The 15,530-nt window shown below is 45.8% G+C and overlaps 1 protein-coding gene across 1 annotated transcript in view; it reads right to left on the bottom strand.

The window, feature by feature from the left end:
• Window positions 1-5,186: 5,186 nt before the first annotated feature.
• The window catches only part of PDE3B (phosphodiesterase 3B), a 137,645-nt gene continuing 127,301 nt past the window's right edge, over window positions 5,187-15,530 (bottom strand). Inside the window, exons 15-16 of the mRNA XM_060261334.1 lie at window positions 10,218-10,467; window positions 5,187-5,592 (exon numbers count right to left, since the gene is read on the bottom strand). Coding sequence (XP_060117317.1) covers window positions 5,372-5,592; window positions 10,218-10,467 — 471 coding nt within the window. The 3' untranslated portion in view covers window positions 5,187-5,371. The remainder of the gene's footprint in view (window positions 5,593-10,217; window positions 10,468-15,530) is intronic.

Genomic DNA, 15,530 nt, shown 5'->3' with positions numbered 1-15,530 from the left:
GCCAGCCGGAAGAGGACTGTCTTGCAGGCCCTGCGGAACTGCCCTAGGTCCCGCAGGGCCCTCACCTCTTCCGGCAGCTGGTTCCACCAGTAAGGCGCCATTACCAAGAAGGCCCGAACCCTGGTGGATTTCAGACGGGCCTCCTTTGGCCCGGGGATTACTAGCAGGTTTTGCGAACCCGATCTCAGTACTCTCTGGGGAACGTGTGGGGAGAGACGGTCCCTAAGGTAGGCAGGTCCTAGGCCATATAGGGCTTTAAAGGTAATGACCAGCACCTTGTACCGGACTTGGAATATTATTGGCATCCAGTGCAGATCCCGAAGCCTCGGCCGAATGTGCTCCCATCTTGGGAGCCCTAATAACAGCCGGGCAGCAGCATTCTGCACTAACTGCAATTTCCAAGTTTGGCACAAGGGCAGCCCCATGTAGAGGGCATTACAGTAGTCCAACCTCGAGGTGATTGTAGCATGAATCACTGTTGCTAGGTCGTCGTGCTCCAGGAAAAGAGCCAGCTGCCTTGCCTGCCTAAGATGAAAAAATGCAGACTTGGCAGTGGCTGCTATCTGAGCCTCCATTGTCAGTGAAGGCTCCAATAGTACCCCCAGACTCTTGACCCTGTGCGCGGCTGTCAACGGCGCCCCGTCGAAGACTGGCAGGGGGATTTCCCCTCCCAGGCCACGACGACCCAAGCAAAGGACCTCTGTCTTCGCTGGATGCAGCTTCAGCCCACTCAGCCTAAGCCACCTAGCCACCACCTGTAACGCCCGGTCCAAGTTTTCTGGGCGCAGGCAGGCCGTCCGTCCATAAGTAGATAGAGCTGGGTGTCATCAGCATACTGATGACAACCCAACCCATACCTTCGGGCAATCTGGGCAAGGGGGCGCATATAGATGTTAAACATCGGGGAAAGCACCGCCCCTTGAGGCACTTCGCAATCAAGCGTGTGTCTCCGGGACAGTTCGTCCCCAATCACAACCCTTTGTCCCTGACCGTCAAGGAAAGAGGAAAGCCATTGTAAGGCCAGCCCCTGAATCCCCGCGTCGGCAAGGCGGCAAGCCAGCAACCGATGGTTGACCGTATCAAACGCTGCCGATAGGTCTAACAACATCAGCACCGCCGAGCCGCCTTGATCCAGATGCCAGATTATAATGTGGAGAAATGATCCAGATTATAATTTGGAGGAATTTAAAAGGGAATGGAAGAAATTTCAAATATATGTGGAAGCATACTGGAAGGTAAAGGGACATTTAGTGATTTTTGACAGTAGTTGAAATCCTGTGGACTAATGGACTAAAAATACAAAGGAACATTTTTTTTTGGGGGGGGGGGGTTCTTTTTACTATGTTATTTGTATTTTTTTATATATTCTTTGATAAGGGTTAAAAGATAAGAGTAAGGATGGACTATAATTATTTTATAGAGTTTGTTTTTTCCTTTAGTTTCTATTTCTTTCATGTTGGTTATAAGGTTTTCAATATGAAGATTCTAGGACTAGAATTACCTTGGTTTTTTTCAGCAAATTAAGTAAACACCGGCAGGGGTCTTGAAAGGATGGGAGGAGAGGAGGGAAAGGAAAATAATGTAATGTGTTGGTGTCAATTTCATACTAATTTTTAAGAGTATTGTAGCAATATATTGCAAAAATAAAATTGTTTTACACAAAACAGTGTGATGCGGTGGCTAAAAAGGCAAATGCAATTTTGGGCTGTGTTAACAGAAGTGTGGTGTCCAGATCACATGAAGTGATGGTATGGCTTTACTCTGCTCTGGTAAGAACTCACCTGGAGTATTATGTTGTTTTGGGCAACACATTTTTAAGAAGGATACAGATAAGCTAGAACAAGTTCAGAGGAGGGCAACGAAAATGGTTAGTGGTCTGGAGACCATCCTATAAAGAAAGGTTTAGGGGGCTGGGCATGTTTAGCCTGGAGAGGAGGCGGCTAAGAGGTGATATGATCACCATCTTCAAGTATTTGAAAGGCTGTCATCTAGAGGATGGTGTGGAATTGTTTTCTGTGGCCCCAGAAGGTGGGACCAGAACCAGTGGGTTGAAATTAAATCAGAAGAGTTTTCGGCTCGATATTAAGAACTTTCCTTTCAGAGCAGTTCCTCAGTGGAACAGGCTTCCTTGGGAGGTGGTGGGCTCTCCTTCCTTGGAGGCTTTTAAAGAGAGCCTAGATGGCCATCTGACAGCAATGTGGATCCTGTGAATTTAGGGGGAGGTATTTGTGAATTTCCTGTATTATGCAGGGGGTTGCACTTGATGACTTTGGAGGTCCCTTCCAACTTTATTATGCTATGATTCTGTGGTCTCTGCACCCACTTCTCATGTGCCATCTATGACCATGTGGCTGGTCTTGATTGCCACTTGAGATCTCTCCACTGCTGCCCAAGCTGTGGTGCCAAGGTCTGTGTGGGAGGAAGGAAAATAGGTGCTGGTGATAGTGGTGTGGGCCGTGATGCATCCTCCTGTTCTACAGTCAGAGATTTCCATTCATGAATCTCTATTGGTCCCCATTCCATTGATATACCCCCTCAATCATTCTAGAACCTAACTAGCCAGCAATTGTGCCTACAACCTGCCCAAACCATGGGCACGGGGGCATGTCTCCACTCTGCAGTGTGGAAGTACTTCCTTATGCTGCCCAATGATGCCTGTGTGGTGGAGTGCCAGGTGTATCAGGGGTGCATTTGGAGGGAGTGGGACCTGCAGTACTTGACCACCGCTGTTCTACAGAGGGACTTGAAAAGGTCGTACCCCAGTTTGCCTCTGCCAGAGGAAGGAGTACTGGAGTCTACCACCAGGTGCAGGGAGCAGACCCCTACTGGAGGGGGTGGGAGGAGGAATGGGCCACTCCAATGGGGACTCCTGCCGCTATTGTGGGGTCCCTGAGGCAAACTACCCTCCAAGAGATCATGCTCATGGAGTCCTCTCCAGTTCCAGGAAGGAGAATGAGGGGTCAGGCTCATGAGGCGATCACTCAACACAAGAGCAGCATCACTCTCTAAGACAAATACCTCACACAGTGGAAGCATGAACTCTGCAGAAAGGTGTGAAGGTTCAAGAGGTATGTGAGTCCTGATGCAATGGTAGGTGAAGAGAGGGAAGATGAAGAGGGGAGTAAAAACCAGGGGGCCAGGTCAAAAAGGAGGTGGGTGAGCATGAATCAGGAGTTCTGGTTGTCTGTTGTGAGGCCGGTCAGCAGCACTGCTGGTGGAGCCAGGTATGTGATGGTTGAGGATTCTGTGGATGTGGTCAGGGAGTTCCTAGCAAAGCCCCCAGAGCCCACCGATTCTCACCCACTTGTGTACTGGGCATGCAAGGTCACCATATGGCCTGACCTCACCTGTGTGGCCATAAATCTACTTCCTGCCCTCTAACTTGCCTCCAGAGCTAGCAGGTGTTTTCCCATCTGGGTGATACCCTCAGCCCACATAGATCCTGCAAAGACTCAGCCAGGGTGAGTGAACTGTCTTTTCTGAAGGTCAATCTCACCTGCTGGACCACCTGCTCTGAACTGGGTGGAGTGAGACCACATCTGTTTGTCTTCCCATATCTCCCCTTTTCCTCTCAGGATGACCCTGGTATGTGGCCCATTAGTTGTGCCCCAGGTGCTTGGGTGGGAGGATGGCTGCCTCGGCCAGATGTGGTTGGGTTTGCCCCACAGCAAACACCCATGACATTGACCATGCCTTGAAGAACTGCTATTCTCCTCCTCATGGAGTGTTCTCATTGAAACCATTGAATTGTGATGGATAAAGTAAATAAATACCTTCATAGCCTCAATTAAAACAATGCTTAACATACAGTCCCATGATAATCTGGCTTGGGTGTAGGGAGATTTTACCACTGTTTCTCTATATTGCTGACTGGAGTTCATTGACTTAGTGTCATGTATTTTAATGAGAACCATTAACTCAGGTATGACAAACTGTGGATGAAATCAGAGTCATAATTAAGGGACAAGCAAAACCTTACCACCTGCTACTCACCACTACAATGTGTATTTTATAAATTTAATCTGAAATAGGCAAAACAGTGTGGGACTTGTGACAGATTTAAAGGTGATATAGTAATGCATAATTTTTTTCAGTCTAAAAAAATGAAAGCCAGTGTAGTGTGAGAGTGAGCATGGAATAGTGAATTGAGTGTTGGACTAGGATGTAGGAAACAGGTTTGAATCTCCACGCTGCCACTGAAGCTTACTGGCTGACCTTGAGCAGTCAAATATTCTCAGCCTAGCCTGCCATACAGGGTTATTGTGAGAATAAAACAGAGAGGAGAACAAAATAGCTGCTTTGGGTCCTTGTTGGCATGGCAAACAAACAAACAAATACATACATACTGTCTGGGAAGTTACCACTATATGAATTTTTATATGCAGAATGTTTTGTGAAGAGAAGAAAAATGTGCTTGATTTTTTAAAAACAAGTCATTTACAGAAAATAATCTTTTAATTTTTTAAAAGTTTATGTACAAAGAGTAAATGGGTTATCTTTTTTTACATGAACTATCTAACATTAGCACAGTATTGGAAATACAAAATTCGTTGTCATGTTTCTAAACATGAATCCTGAGTAAGAACAGAACATGTCTATTATTATTACTAAAATAACAGAATCCCTTCATTATCAAAAAATGTTGAAATAGCTTTAATGTTATATTACAGAACAGGAAAAAGGCAACGTGAATACTTACCAGAAACCTGAACATTTTTAGAAAATAAAATGGCAGGTTATGCACAACAGTTAAAAGCATCAAACAGATGCACATGGGATTCAGTTTTAACCACAAAGCCCAGTTATTCTGGTCGCAGTCATCAAATGGTTAAATTAATTGAAGATAACTGCATTAAGACCAAACAAGTTTGAACTGCAACATTCATACTAATCGATAGGCACAGTGAATTTGAAATTCATATTGAAAGTAAAATACGAATTCCAGAACACTGAAGGTGTTTAACTACATAGCTCCATAAGCAAAATGTTCTGGTGACTTTGGTAGCTGAGGTCCCCCCAAACTCCCCCCCCTAAATACCACTAGTGATAAACAGCTGTTTTCAACAAGGCAACTAAACAGTATTTAAACATCAAGTTGTATATAAAATCTTTGCATTGTGGAACACAGTGTTCAGTAAATATATTTCTTTTTAATTTTTTTTAAAAAACATTCATTGAGTGTAAATTCCCAAATAAAGTTTTTGAATTCCATGTGATGGAAGTGCATAGGAGTGGAATACTGCCAGAGAAATAAATGTCTGCTCACAGTAATCAGATCTTTTTTTAGTTTTATCAACTGTGTCATTCTTTAGTCAGTGTTGTGAAAATATGTTCTTTCTGAAACCATCCTATATACCATTCTGAAAACGCCTCAGACTGTTTTTACTTCTTGGTGTCGCTCTTCTTCTTCATCTGCTTCCTCAATAACTTGAATTTCATCTGTATTGCAAAACAATGTGTTCTCTGACTGTTTACTCTCTCCAGATTTATTTAGCTCTTCTTCTTCAAGCGTTTTCTTCCATATTTTGTGATTTTCATTCAAATGGTACATTAGCTGACAAAATATTCGCTGTCTATTTTTAAATTGTGGTTCTGAAAAAAGGGAAGCAGAATATCAACTTTTAAAACCTAGTCCCAAATTTTAATAATTCTATTTCATGATGTGGTAAAATAATGTTCAGCATAAAACAAGTATTCCTTTTAATTTAAATCCAAACATCCACTAATGTGCTACTACTTAATCCATCTGAATGAGACTATGAATATGAATACACTTTCAGTTATTATTTTAGTTAAGTGGGAAACAGGATAGGCTAAGAAAAGGGAGGAACAGCCAATAAGTTTGAACTGAAAAATGATAAGCCTTCTGGTAAAGCTGGAATGAGAAAAATGAGGTTGCACTTACCTGTAACTGTTGTTCATCAAGTGGCTTTCTGTGCAGGTACACATAGGGAACTGCAAGATTGCAGGCCTGCTGTGGTGAAGAGCTTCCAAGCTTTTAAAGGAGTTTCTAGGCTCTAGGAATGCCACCTCCCTGTCTGCAGGGATCCCTTTTCTGCCCAAAATGTGACAGAGGGGGGCAGGGCCAGTGCCAGGGTTCCTGGTCCCTAGGCCCCACCTCCCAGGCAGATCTGGGAAGTCGAGGGCAGGGTGGGGCGTAGCCTGTGTGTTCCTCAGCCCACCAAAGGTGGGCTCTGAGGCGCATACACACCACCACCACACCGTTCTCACCTTCCTGGGTCTGTACAGACCCAGGAAAGTGAGAGCAGCGGGGTGGCACGTGCTCTCTAGGAGCCCACTTTTGCTTGCAAGGAAAGTGGGCTCCGAGGAGAACACATGCCACTGTGCCACTCTTGCCTTCCCAGGTCTGCACAGACCTGGGAAGGCAGCAGTGGCACAGTGGCATGTGCTCTCCTCGGAGCCCACTTTCCTTGCAAGCAAAAGTGAGCTCCAAGAGAGCACAGACCTGGGAAGGTGAGAGTGGCAGGGTGGGGGGAAGGGGACCCAGTGGCGCCCCTGTAGGCCAGGTGGCACCCTAGGCAGCCATCTATCTGGCCTACTCCCACACTGGCCCTGGAGGTGGGACAAGCACTCCTTCCTCAGTTCCCTTCACTGCCATGAGGAGACCTTTACTTGGTCGGCAGCCCACAGCAGGAAAAGGTGGGAGGGATGTGTTCCGGTTGCCTAAGCCAGTATTCTGGCTCAGCTTCTCAGATGGCTGGCAGGGCTTAGAGGGCTGAGCAGCATTTGTTGGGCAGCCTCCCAACGTCATGCGCACTGGCAAAACTCTGGGGACCCAGCCGCGTCTGCGCAGGGCATCCAAAGGTGTGCGCGCCTGCAGGACTCTGGGGGCCCAGCCCCGCTTGCGCGGGGGCCTCCCAATGTCGTGCACGCCGGCAGGACTCCACGGGGTTTCCTGAGAGTCAGCAGTTTTACAGGTGAGCTGCTCCCATTCTCTGTCTCTTTTTTTCTTTTCCATTTGTTCTCTTTTTTCTTCCTTTCCCCCCTCCTTTCTTTTACTTCTTCCCTCCCTTCTCCTTCCTTCCTATTTCATTTCTCTTTCTTTCTTTATCTCTATTTGTTTCCAACTCTCCCCCTTCTTTCTTCTTTCTTTTTCCCTGTCTATTTGCTTTATTTTCCACTCTCTCTCTCTTTTTCCAACTCTCTCCCCCCTTTCATTCATTTTTCTTTGTCAGACGTTCTTTTTCTCTGTCTATTCGTTTTATTTTCCACTCTCCCACTCTTTTTTTCTGTCAATATTTCTTTTTCCCTGCTTGTCTTTTCCTTTCTTTCTTTCTTTCTTTCTTTCTTTCTTTCTTTCTTTCTTTCTTTCTTTCTTTCTTTCTTTCTTTCTTTCTTTCTTTCTTTCCTGCATCATGCTGGCTCTTGTGACTGAGTATTGTCATACCACTGAGTACAGTCATACCAATTGTCATTGTCATACCACTGAAAGAGACAGTTCCATGCACACTGAAGGCTGTACACATAAAGTTGTCCTGTCATCACCCTGGCAGCCATGTTGGTCTGAAGCAGTAGAACAAATTTTGAGTCCATTGGCACCTTTTAAGACCAACACAGTTTTATTCAAGGTATGAGCTTTTGTGTGCACTTTGTTGGTCTTAAAGGTATCTTCATCATCCTGTCACCTCCTATTTTACCCTCTTTTACACCTGCAGTATCACTATTAATGGATCCATCTCCTTAACATTGTCCACCTTCAGCCTGTACTTGATAACATGCTACTTCTGTGGTCTTAACAGGACAAAAGGCAGACCCTCACAGAGCTGGAGTGGATTTGCACAGAGTTTCAGTCTTGAAACTAAAAAAAAAAAATTGTTGAAACACTAGGAAGTCTTAGCAGATGATGAAACAGAATCTGTTGGGAACCGTATCTCTTGTATAAAATCTGGCTGCATTTGTTCAACATACTGGCTGCATGGCAGTACACAGTACTACTCTGGTTACCACACCTCAAAAAAGATATTATAGCACTTTTGGTGATGTCAGAGGTGTGGCCTAATATGGTGATGGTGATGTCAGACGTGTGGCCTCACTTACTAATGAGTTCCTGCTGGGCTTTTTCTACAAAAAAGCCCTGGTTACAGGTAAGTGCTACCCTGTTTTCATCATCATGGCTTCTGTGCTATCCCACATCAGAGAACAGCAAGCTGACTTTGATGGCTCTCAATTCTAATAGATATGATGGGCAGACTCTTTCCTAGTCCATAACCCCTTTGCTATTAGTTCCTGAGGGTGTGGGCTGATCAATGAAACATCACCTGTAACACTGCCTTTCCACTGCAGCTTCATTTCTGCAGTCCATAACCATCAAATAGTGTTTGACAAATGTTGAAGGAGCGAACCATGCTGCTGCTTTGCAAATGTCCTCCTGAGCAAGTCTGGCTCAGAACACTGCAGAAGAAGCCTGTGCCTTTGTGGAGTGAGCTTTCAGAGGAATGGGGCAAGACACCTTAGCTTCAGCATAAGCTGTTCTGATTGCCAGAATCACCCATCTAGAGAGAGACTGTGTCAACATGGCTCTCCCTTTATTTGACCACCTGAAACATATAAGTTTCTCTTTCCTGTATTTCTGGTCCTTTTTAAATAAAAAAGTGCCCTCCACACATCTAAAGTATGTAATGTTTGTTCCGATGGGGACACTGGGGATGGGAGGAACACTGGAAGGTTGATGTCTTGGTTAAGGTCTTGCCAGTCCGATTGGTTATGTCTTGCCAGTCCGGCTTTCGTCCGGGTCATGGGACGGAGACAGTGCTGGTCGCCTTGGTAGATGACCTCCAGCGGCATCTGGACCGAGGCGGCATGGCGGTGCTGATGCTATTAGATCTGTCAGCCGCATTCGACATGGTCGACCATCAGCTACTGACCCGCCGCCTCGCCGACATAGGGGTTGGGGGGCTAGCCCTACAATGGCTTTCCTCCTTCCTCGAGGGTCGGGGACAAAGGGTGGCAATTGGGGGTGAGCTGTCCCAGAGGCACACACTTGATTGTGGGGTGCCGCAGGGAGCAGTTCTCTCCCCGATACTATTTAATATCTATATGTGCCCCCTTGACCAGATTGCCCGGAGGTATGGGCTTGGGTGTCACCAATATGCAGACGACACCCAGCTCTATCTGCTAATGGATGGCCGGCCTGACTGCGTTCCAGGGAATTTGGACCTGGCATTGCAGGCCGTGGCAACTTGGCTTAAGCTGAGTGGGCTGAAGCTGAACCCGACGAAGACAGAGGTCCTTTGAGTGGGTCGCGGCGCCTTGGGGAGGGAAATGCCTCTCCCAGTTTTTGACGGTGTGCCTCTGAAAGCGGCGCACTGGGTCAAGAGCTTGGGAGTTCTACTGGAGCCTTCACTATCAATAGAGGCCCAGATAGCAGCCACTGCTAAGTCGGCGTTTTTCCATCTGAAGCGGGCAAAGCAGTTGGCTCCCTTCCTGGAGCGCCGGGACCTAGCAACAGTGATCCATGCAATGGTCACCTCAAGATTGGATTATTGTAATGCCCTTTACATGGGGCTACCTCTGTGCCGAACCCGGAGGTTACAGCTGGTGCAGAACGCGGCGGCTAGGCTGATATTGGGGCTCCCGAAGTGGGAGCACATACAGCCGGGGCTACACGAACTGCACTGGTTGCCAGTTACCTACCGGGTTCGTTACAAAGTGCTGGCTATTACCTTTAAAGCCCTATATGGCCGAGGACCTGCCTACCTGAGGGACCTGCCTACCTGAGGGACCCAACCTGAAAAGATCTCAGGTTATCCCCTCTGGCTTAACAAAATCCCCCAAATCAAGCAATGAATTAATTACCAGACTATTTTGGGTAACAGCATAGAAGCCATAACGATGAACAGTGGTAGGGACAGTGGTAGTGGGAGAGGGGGAAATTTTCATAGAAATATTTTCTACAATGAGCAACTGCCAAACATACTCAAAATACTAACAGAAGCCAGTGTGGTGCAGTGCTAAGAGTAGATGGGAGGCATGGATTCAAATACCCACTTGTGCCATGGAAGCTTGCTAGGTGACCTTGGGCCAATCACACTCTCTCCACCTACCTTACTTCACAGGGTTGTTGTGAGGATAAAGCAGAGAACCATGCAAGCTGCTTTAGGTCACCATTGGAGAGAAAGGAAGGCTACAAATGAATTAAATAAACAAATATACAAGAAACTGAATCCAAATCTAGTTCAAACAAATATTCATCTTACTTGTGCCAATATCTTCTAGTTCATCATATTCACTATCTAATTCTTCTGCATCATAATATTCATCAGTGCTTTCCATGTTATCTTCTTTTTTGTCAATCCACTGGCCTGGGAGCAAGCCAGCTGCATGATAAGAATTACATAAGGGACCAACAATGTGAGTAATAAAAGATTCTTGCAATTTTGCCAGTTGAGGAGAATGGCGGTCCATAAAAGGGCTAATAGGTAACCCTAAGCTTGCTTCTTCATCTCCCTGTAGAACACACAGAAAAGTCTTTAAAATAACTAAAATTATTATTAGTTCTGTATGGCCTCATGTCAGCATAGATCAACAGAGATTTCCTTTCAAATCTGAATTGCTACTCAGTACTTTCCAAGAGACTGTGATTAAGTACAAAATGCTGATCTGCGCTACATTCACCATGTGGCATCTCGCTTGCCATGGGCTGCTTGCCATGGTCTGAAGCAGGCATACATTGAGCCACTACCCATTGAGTGGTTATGACAAAACACATCCATTATCTTTCATAGATAATCATTTCACAGGATGATCCAGTGTTGGTCGTGTTGGTCTGAAGCAGTAGAACAAAGATCGAGTCCAGTGGCATCTTTATATTACATTACATTACAGTGATTGTAAAAGGTATAGGTAGTCTCCTGTGCAAGCACCAGTCGTTTCCAACTCTGGGGTGACTGCATCATGTTTTCATGACAGACTTTTTGTGGGGTGGTTTGCCATTGCCTTCCCCAGTCATCTACACTTTCCCCCCAGCAAGCTGGGTACTTGTTTTTCTGACTTCAGAAGGATGGAAGGCTGAGTCAACCATGAGCCAGCTACCTGAACCCAGCTTCTGCTGGGATCGAACTCAGGTCATGAGCAGAGTTTGGACTGCAGTACTGCAACTTACCACTCTGCGCCTCAGGGCTCCTACGGTGATTGTAATGCAATGCAATTACTATTGGAATGGTATATTGGCATTTATCTGGTCTGGTAACAGAGGAGACATAACACTGCACTATAGATCACCCCACCTCAAAGAAAAAAATGCTATTAGTTATGTCCATGCCTCGCCGACATAGGGGTTGGGGGGTTGGCCCTACAATGGCTTTCCTCCTTCCTCTCTGATCGGGGACAAAGGGTGGCCATTGGGGGTGAGCGATCCCAGAGGCGCACACTTGATTGTGGGGTGCCTCAGGGAGCAGTTCTCTCCCCAATGTTGTTCAACATTTATATGCGCCCCCTTGCCCAGATTGTCCGGAGGTTCGGGCTGGGTTGCCATCAATATGCAGATGACACCCAGCTCTATCTACTAATGGATGGCCGGCCTGGCTCCGCCCCAGGGAACCTGGATCGGGCCTTACAGGCTGTGGCGACGTGGCTCAGATTGAGTGGGTTGAAGTTGAATCCAGCGAAGACAGAGGTCCTTTGTGTGGGTCGCGGTGCTCTGAGAGGGGAAATAGCTCTCCCAACTTTCGACGGCGCACCATTGGAACCAGCGCGCCAGGTAAAAAGTTTGGGTGTTTTACTGGAGCCTTCATTATCAATGGAGGCCCAGATAGCAGCCACTGCCAAGTCAGCATTCTTCCATCTGAAGCGGGCAAGGCAGTTGGCCCCCTTCCTGGAACGCCGCGACCTCGCAACAGTGATCCGTGCAACGGTCACCTCAAGATTGGACTACTGTAATGCCCTCTACTTGGGGCTACCTCTGTGCCGGACCCGGAAGTTACAGCTGGTGCAGAACGCGTCGGCCAGGCTACTATTGGGGCTCTCGAAATGGGAGCACATACGGCCGGGGCTGCGCGGACTGCACTGGCTACCAATTATCTACCGAGTCCAGTACAAAGTGTTGGTTATCACCTTTAAAGCCCTATATGGCCGAGGACCAGCCTACCTAAGGGACCGTCTCTCCTCATATGAACCCCAGAGGGCACTGAGGTCAGTGGGTAAAAACAAAATGACCATCCCTGGGCCGAGAGAGGCCAAACTCCAAAACACCAGAGTACAGGCCTTTTCAGTTGTGGCACCTGCACTGTGGAACCAGCTCCCGGAGGAAGTGCGGGCCCTGCAGAACCTCGACCAGTTCCGCAGGGCCTGCAAGACCGCCCTTTTTAGACAAGCCTATAATAACACTGACTGCTGAGTTGCCTGGTACAAAGAACCACCATCTATAAGATTATCTAAACTGGCAGAACCAGTGCCATAACAGTTTTATTGCTGCCAGATATATTTATATATATATAGTGTAACGTAAATTATGTATTTTAACTTAACTGACTGGTTTTTATATGCTTAATTTTAATTGTTAAATTCAAAGTTTTATTATTTATGTTAACGTGTAAGTTGTTGTTAGCCGCCCTGAGCCGCCTAGGCGGGGAGGGCGGGATAGAAATAAAAGTTATTATTATTATTATTATTAGAGGAGACAGATGGAACATAACAACAAGGTCTCAATCAATTACTCTTAGAACTCCACAATTAAGAATGATATATTTACACATCTATCTCCAATTCTGACATATTTATTTGCTTCACTTTTTCCCCTGGAATTAAATCCAAACACTGGTGACCTTATAAACTTAGCTTATTATTCCTGTTTGCATCTGTTAAAACATCTTCATTATGTGGTATGTTAATTTGCTGTTCAATCTTTGCCTTAAATGTATGGATTGCTAAATTCCATTTCGTTATATCTGAGGAAGTATGCATGGACATGAAAGCTCATATCATGAATAAAACTTTGTTGATCTTAAAGGTGCCACTGGATTCAAACTCCTTTTTTCAGGTTATATGTGATATATCTCTAACATATGAAGCTGCCTTATACTGAATCAGACCCTTGGTCAATAAAAGTCAGTATTGTCTACTCAGACTGGCAGCAACTCTCCAGGGTCTCAAGCTGAGGTTTTTCACACCTGTTTGCCTGGACCCTTTTTAGTTGGAGATGCCAGGGATTGAACCTGAGACCTTCTGCTTATCAAGCAGATGCTCTACCACTGAGCCACCATCCCTCCCCAAATTATGTTTGCTAAACATAATTTAGTAAACAAGGACATCTATACAGTGTAAACACATTACTTGAAAATAAAAAAAAAGTTTAAGACAAGCCTAATATTACTTCATATAGAATGCTATGGTTATAATAGTGCTGCTCCACACAGGACTAGTATTGAGAAACCATGAAAAACTAACGTTTCGCTCTTGCTCTGTGTGGGTTAGGAGTATCATGATGTTAATTGTATAAAAATTATATCAGGTTAAACATAGAGCCACAGCAAGACACTCAGGGAGACTGAAAATGAGGGCAGTCCATTTAACCAATTTAATATGTTCATTTATTCATTAGCATTAAGAAAATCCTGGAAGGTACAAATATTTACACTGGGAGAAAATTATATTCACAAAAGCATATGTTGTAGTCTGCTCTAGTTGTAAAAATATTCATAATGAAAATGTTTACCAGGATTGTTTTATATATATTGCTAGTATGCAATATATCACAAGAGGATCTTCCACCAGAGAAAGAAATCTTTAAATGTAATGGCCATAGAAGAGCCTCTTGTGTCAGAGCAAAGTGCCTTACACTGAAAGAACATTTCAGAGAGTTCTGAGAGAGAGCAGAGAATAAGTGATATAAGGTTTGGCTAAGCAGCTGGGGAAGTTTCTGAGAATTTCTGAGTTTGTGTGACTGCTGAAAATTCTGAGTTTGTGGTTGCTGGGGAACTGCTATCTGTTCGGTTTGAGTGGGCTGAAGGTGAAGGTGATTGAAGGTCATTGTTGCTGATTGATTAGGAGTGGCTGTGTTCCCCACCTTCTTTGCATTATTAAGCTGAGCCTTGCCAGAGGCGCAAGCCTTTGGTGCGAGCTAATGGGCTCTTGGCCTGTGGCTCTTAGCCTGGGGGCTGTGTAAGGACCAGGAACCCAGATCCCTAATTTCCTTGTGTTCCCAATAAGGTAAGTTGACCTTCCAGAAGGGGAGCCAAATAAGCAAACAGGATTTAAAGGGGTCTGTATATTTTTTTAAAAAGCTATCATGAAGGTAGAATGCCAGAAGGGGGGTGGGGGCTTTCCATTGTTTTGCACTGAGTGTCACATGTATGACTATCTGCCCACAGGACAGAAGTCTTGGGTGTGTTCTTGATACAAGGAGCTTCTGGTCCTCAGGGAACGAGTTCGTACCCTTGAGGCTGAGGTGACTGACCTGGATAAGCAGAGACAGTCAGTTAGGCACTCGGGGAAGACTCTCGGGGATGTATTAGATGAGCCCTGCTCTGAACGTGGCATCCCCGTTGCTGCCAGGGAGCATGAGGGTCGAGAGGGAACACAGCACCGTGCTGAGGATATGAGGAATGCGCCCTCAGAAGAAAACTCTTCTTCAGCTGGTGAGCGGGAATCCTTTCGCGCCAAGGAATCATCTCTGGGCAGGGAGGGAGGAGGGGGTCTTGGTAGTTGGTGATTCGATCCTTAGGCAAGTAGACAGCTGGGTGGCAAAACCGCGTACTGACCATATGGTTACTTGCCTGCCTGGAGCAAAGGTAGCAGACATTACGCGTGTAGTAGATAGGCTGATAGACAGTGCTGTGGAGAAGCCAGTGGTCATGGTGCATGTTGGCACCATCGATGTGGGGAAATGCAGTCGTGAGGTCCTGGAGGAAAAATTTAGGCTGCTAGGTGGGAGACTTAAGGCCAGGAACTCCAAGGTAGCCTTTTCAGAAGTGCTACCTGTTCCACGTGCAGGGCTGGAGAAACAGGCACAAATTAGAAGTCTTAATGTGTGGATGAGACGATGGTGTAAGGAAGAAGGGTTTAAGTTCGTTAGGCACTGGGATGCTTTCTGGAACAAGCGGGAGCTGTACAAAAGAGATGGTATTCACTTATCCCCAGACGGAACCAGGCTGCTGGCGCTTAAAATCAAAAAGGTGGCAGAGCAGTTTTTAAACTAAATCTTGGGGGAAAGCTGACAGGAGATGAAATGTCTCTGGTTTGGGAGGACTCAAAGGTTAGCTATTACTTTTCTACCGGGTAATGGATCAGAGTTGTCCACTGAGATGGTGACAAACAGTATGGAATGTTTGCCAAAGTCTCGAGGCGGCAGGAGGAAGGTTGCGGGCCTAGCTTGCCTGGGAAATTATAGATGTTTGTATACAAATGCTAGAAGTGTTCAAAGTAAAATTGGTGAGTTGGAATGTTTAGTGTTGAGGGAAAACATAGACATTGTGGGAGTTTCAGAAACTTGGTGGAATGAGGAGAATCAGTGGGACACGGTGATTCCTGGATATGTTATATCAGAAGGATAGGGAAGGAAGGATTGGTGGTGG

This window comes from Heteronotia binoei, chromosome 21 (genome assembly GCF_032191835.1).
Source record: "Heteronotia binoei isolate CCM8104 ecotype False Entrance Well chromosome 21, APGP_CSIRO_Hbin_v1, whole genome shotgun sequence".
NCBI classification, from domain to species: Eukaryota; Metazoa; Chordata; class Lepidosauria; order Squamata; family Gekkonidae; genus Heteronotia; species Heteronotia binoei.
The sequence above is the reverse complement of the archived record's forward strand: the minus strand, read 5'-3'. Positions and strand labels throughout refer to the sequence as shown.